The 6,000-nt window shown below is 37.7% G+C and overlaps 1 protein-coding gene across 1 annotated transcript in view; it reads right to left on the reverse strand.

Annotated features, from left to right (window-relative positions):
• Nucleotides 1–6,000, reverse strand: part of LOC120534873 (zinc finger homeobox protein 3-like) — a 68,415-nt gene that overhangs the window by 22,515 nt on the left and 39,900 nt on the right. The window contains exon 3 of the mRNA XM_039762389.1: nt 3,877–3,993. Within this exon, the coding sequence (XP_039618323.1) occupies nt 3,877–3,993 (117 nt within the window). The remainder of the gene's footprint in view (nt 1–3,876; nt 3,994–6,000) is intronic.

Consider the following 6,000-nt stretch of genomic DNA (forward strand, 5'->3'; position numbering starts at 1 on the left):
AACTACAGTACCCTGGACAAGCCATTCATCCATTTTAGTGTCCACACGTGCAACTCAAACAGGGCCAGTTTACAATGAGCAATTAACCCTAACACATACATCTTAAAGATGTTAGAGGTAAACTGGAGCTTGTACAAGAAAACTCACACAGACACAGAGAGAATACCACAGAGACAACTGAAGTTAGAATTCAAATCCAAGATTTAATTTGTTCATTTTTCAAATTCTTCAATGGTTAAATGCAAGCAGTTTAATTATTCTTTGTTGATCCAACCTGTTAAAATGATGAAAACACAAAACATATTATTTATAAATAAAACATTCACACTTTAACTTAGCACAGGTACCTTATAGTCTGTTTAGTGTGTGTTCTTGGGTGAAAGGTTTCCAGGAAGAAAAAATCAGGAGGATTTAGAAGCAGCCTCAGATATATTTCATGTTAGTGATCTGAGAATCGTGCTGGAATCGAGAATAGAAAGGAAACAGTAATTTAGAGAAAAAGCACATTTAATATTCAGGTAATTCACCTGAAAAGCTAACCATGTTTGGGCCTCACGAGTACTTGGATAGGACAGAAACAAGCAAAGCTTGGTTTTCTGCCTGAAGAGGTGTTGGTGACCATTTCAGTGCACTTATCCTGTGGTCTGTGTATGTACCCCAATGCCTGAGGACAGTGAAAAGGACACTGCTGTAAAAATGATGCTATCCTTCAGAATGAGATGACTCTGTGGTAATAAAAAAAAGATCTCAGGGCATCTTTCGAAACAAGCAGGGCTTACTGTGATGTCCTCCTAAATTACCCATCTCAGCTTTATCCATTCTGGCACCCTAATCATTCCCTGTCTCTAATTGGCAGTCTCTCTCTCTCCCTCACCTCTTCTTGACTTAGTATCAAATATGTGATACTATATAGTATACTGGCATAATATTGGCTGCCGTTGCATCATCCAGGAGGATTCTACGCATTGATGGTGGTTGAAGTGCCTCCTCACTGTCTATGACAAGTTAGAAATGCATTAAATAAATTAAATACTAATAATAATAATGCTTATTATTGTTATTATTTCTCTTTCAGTTTCAGTGCATTCATTAGTGCGTGATGAGTTAATCATTCATCTGTACTATCTTTGAGTAATAGCTTCCTGTAGAGTATCTAAAATGCATGATCTAAATTGCTACTGTGCAGTTACACATCCAAAGAAATTCCCTATTTGCACAATATTTGAACCAATAAAGTACTATCTATCTATCTATCTATCTATCTATCTATCTATCTATCTATCTATCTATCTATCTATCTATCTATCTGTTTCATCTCAGCTCTTCTGCATTAACAGTCTAACACACGTCACAACCACTGATGAGCAAAAATTGAAAGGACAAAGGTTACAGATTCATAACTTAGGATGTGAATTGTGGAGAGCACTTACTTTTGGAAAGAGGCTGTAGACAGATGTATTTTAGCTGATTGTGATTGTAGGGGTAATTCTAGTTATGGTGGGATTGTTGGCGAGTTATTCGACCCAATAAAAAAATAGTATTAACTTATTTTGCTAGGCCAGGTGGGACACCATGCTTTATTCTTTATTATATTATTCATAAAAGAGTTCCTCTCTTGTGTAAAGAATTGCTTGAATGTATGCAGTAAATAATTTTTAAGCATATAATAGTGGACTTACTGCTTGTTTTCAATTGCTGGCACAGTTACTGCATGAAGTTTGCAAATTCTCCTGATACCCAGTGGGGTTTCCTCTGGGCATCATTTTTTTCTAATCTAAAGGGCGTGCATGTAAGGTTAATTTTTAACTCTTAACTGACTTGGAATGAGTGCACCTAGGTGTTCTCCTGAGTGTGCCTTGCGATGGACATCTGTCCAATGCCATTGAACAAGGCTATGACTCCCTGTGACCCCCACAGTGTAAAAGTGAGTTTCAGGAAACTGATGTATTAACTGAAAGTGATACCCAAAACTCCATATTTCTCCACAAAATTATCACACTTCTCCAAGTACTACAAATTATTAATATCAATCTTAGTCAAAGTGTTTTAGGATTTCCAATTGGAATTATTTTTATCATTCAAATCATTGTATTACCTATAATAAAAAAACCCTCAGTATCGCATCTCTTCTTATAAAAATTGCAGAAAATATTTAACCTGCAACATATAAGTGGGAGGATTCTACCTGATTTATGTTCTATGGGACACAGCTGTATAACAAACATGGACACTGAAAGGGTGAGGACAGAAGGTTATTCCCTTCATGAAAAATATATGTTTTCGAATAAAATGAGAACTTTTGGGCTTAGGTTTCTTCACACTGAGTATGTGCAAGCTAAAGAATGTCTTTGTTGAGGGAAAGTCAGGGTGTTCCACCGTCCTTACTCTCCCCTCATATCAGTTATAGCTTAAAGTCACTATGACAGCAAGGCTGTGAGTATAACTAACCATCAATTCTGTGCCTTTGTGGAGAGCAAGGGGATTGATAAAATACGCTGACAGGCGTTGAAACCACCCCCTGTAGTGTTAATGCACTGCAGAAGTAAACACCTCCCCATGTTAATTACCCTAACGAGCTCACACCTAGCTGCGAAATGGACTCACTAATAGCTATTTTTATAGGATTGTAAGCCCCAAGGCACACCTCCTACTATTCAAGAGGCCCGGCCTCTTTCAGTCTGCTCAGGATATAAGCAGGAGAAACAGTCATATTTTTTGTTGCTCTTGAAGGCCTGGGATCAGCCTTCATTGTGTTATCGTTTAATAAATTAGTCATGTCTTAACACTGGGCTTGCTTACTCAAGCACAGATGTGGCAGCAAGGGTTTACAAAGACTTCTCACTAAAAAAAACAATATTAGAGGGTGCTGTTCATGCACAACAGAACAGAGGCTTAAAGGTATCAGCTGAAGTAGCTCGCCAGCTCTATTAGTGACAAACAGATGTGCTGCATTTCAGAATATTAACACATTGCATGTAGGTTATCCACAATAAGTGCAGCCAAAATGCACTAGGTGTGGTGGTAAGATGACAGGAACTGGGATATCCCTGAATACTATGCTTACTGCAACGGTAGCACAAACACAATGTGATGGAAAAAAAACAACATCACACTGTTGTAGGTAAGACTCTGGATAAATTTTTAAAACCATGCATCTAACAAGGCAGCATTCTTTTTGCTGAGCCGTAATTTGTTTAGATTTTTTAAATCCCAGTCTGAGTCTAGAACCATACAGAAACAATTTATAAAAAAAAGAAATACATTATTTGATTAAACAAGCCAATGAAGACCATACAGTATTCTGCACATACGTTACGAACCTGTGAGAAAGGAGGCTATGAAAAAGAATTTTTAACAGCAAAAAGATATTTGTAAACACTGAAATTAAAACATCTTTACTTAATTTGCATTACTTTAATAGGTGTGCACAATATCTCATTTACAGTGCTAGTGTGAATTAATGGAAAGTAATAAATAATGAGAAATTGTTTATTGTATTTTTCAAACATAATGGTGTATTTTGAAGTTGTTCTACTCAGAATGTCAAACTTTTGAATTACAAGGCAGATATTAAGGAGACCCCTAAGCTGCAATGAGCACAGACAATGACAAAAGGTTACTGTTACTCTGGGATGGAAGGCATAAGCATTGCACAATCATGTCAAAGTTGATGGACTGTACTTGACCTTGTGGGGCAGCATGAATTATGTCTTGCTGACACGAGATTGTTTTCACGGTTTTCCTTCTAGTCTGTTGACCTGGTGCTGCAGCAAATTATGGTGTAGACTGGTAACAGCTGAGCTAATTTGATTGTGTTATGAGACAATGCATTACGCGTCATGGTGAGGTCTGAAATATGGCACGGATTGAACTTACCTCTCTTGAAAGATATGTACCCTGAGCAGAAGGGTACTGTGACTGTGGTCTACACAGTCCTGAAACCTGCTGACTATGGTAGACTGTTAGTTTGTGGGTACTAGTGCACTTCTGAGCCTGTTTACATCAATATGAATCAATATTGAACAAGAGTATACAACCATCTGAAAAGAGGTGGGTGATGTGCACAATATGGTTAGATCATGACTATGAAATGTCCACTGCTAGATAATAGTGGACTGAAAAGTGTTATGCAGGTCTGCAGTGTAACCAGTTTGTTGTGAAGCTGAATTTGATTCTATGTGACTGCAGGGTTCAGATCTAAACCGTGGCACAACTGAACAAATAAACTTATGAACATAAATTAAATAAACAGTGATAAGGTGTGCATCAGGCAAGCTGATTTATATTTTCTATTAAATAAAAAGGAGTTTCCGTATGGCACTACATTCTTCTTTGTCACATTGTCAGAGATTGGTAAAGTGCTCCACGTTTGTCGAGTATGCAAGTAAGAACATGTGACTATGCTACTACCCTGAGTAAATCATATAATGTACCTGTGCATAAATAAATTTAATGTGACATGGATTATTTTGTATGGTACAGGTAAACATTTTGTACTGGTGTTCACAGTCTTTCTTTCTAAGATTGAAAGTGTATGAAATTATCTTTAAACACTGGATGTTCCCTGCCCTACCTCAGTTGCAAGCCCATCTTACACACTGCCTTCAGGATGGAGAGAGCAGAGCCAGCTCCCCTTAAAGGTTTTGGTGTTTAGGTGAATAAGGCTCTATGTCATTTTTTGCAGGTGATTTGTTTGTTGATTTACATTTTTTCTGCTCCAATTTTGGAGGAGATGTTCCCCTTTACAGATTTTGACATGGATAAGGGTGTGACTTTATAATATAATGTAACATTTTCACATATTTTCAGGGTTGTGGAGAGTTAGAGTCTATCCTAGCAGCATCAGGGACTAATTCTTGACAGGGCACCGGTCCATGGCAGGGCCTACTCAAATATACACACCCACATTTGCACATGCCCTCACTACATGATCCGCTTAAAGTTCTCAGATAATCTCATGTGCGCATCTTTGGTGGTGTGGGAGAAACACTAGAATTGCAGCAGAAAAATCAATGCAAACATGAGGAGAATGAACAGACCCCATATTGGCAATGATCAGGTAGATTACTTGACCTTTGATGCTGAATCCACTGTGCCATCATACCACCCCAGTGGTGACTTCAGGCAGCTGAAAATTGCAAACGAATAGGACAAAAACAGAATTTTCTTTATGGCTCAATGATATATTTTGGTAAAATAGGGGTTATAATTCTGATTTAAGGGGTGCATGCCTCTTTTGCTTCCATACTTCTATAAGGTAATTGATTTTCATTGTGAAAAATGTTGATTGTTTGTGAACTGTACATTCTGGACTAAATAGTACCATGAAGTATAGGCTTGGCTTTGTAAATTTGATTTTGCTGTGAATTTTGGAACGGATGTTAGGTAATATCTTAAATGTACACTGCACAGGTTGGTGAAGGGGAGACACGGGCTGCTTGTCTTAAACCATATCAGAAAACTAGAGATCTAGGTAAGGTTGTTAAGGGTGAATGCAGCTTGACAAGTCTACACTATATTGCATCTTACTCTTATTCACATGCTGGATTGTGGTTTGTTCAGAACAACGCAGTGAGGTCGGAATTCAGCTTTAAGAATGTCAGAGTGCTGTACAGGCTGAAATCAGACTGCAGATTAGGCTGGACTGCTTTATGGGAGCTTGACAAGAGTGCCATCATTATGTCTTGTGTTGAGAAAAACAGACCGGAGCAGTGCTAATTTGAAACTGGTCAAGAATTTGACAGGCTGCTTGTAAATGCAGTTGGAATCTTTTAACGAAGCGACACCTTTTTTTTTTTTAATTTTTGTTTTATCATCCTTGATTTCCAAACATTATTATAATGTCAAAAAAAACTACTTGTTCCATGCAATGCAGAAATAAAGCACCTTAATTCAGACCACAAACGTTTAATAGTCTGCTGCACACATTCAGGTATGGAGAGTTTTAAACTTCATCAACTTTATCAAAACAGATGTAATGCAGCTGCAGTCTCACATGCT

Source organism: Polypterus senegalus, chromosome 9, assembly GCF_016835505.1.
Source record: "Polypterus senegalus isolate Bchr_013 chromosome 9, ASM1683550v1, whole genome shotgun sequence".
In the NCBI taxonomy this organism is placed as follows: domain Eukaryota; kingdom Metazoa; phylum Chordata; class Cladistia; order Polypteriformes; family Polypteridae; genus Polypterus; species Polypterus senegalus.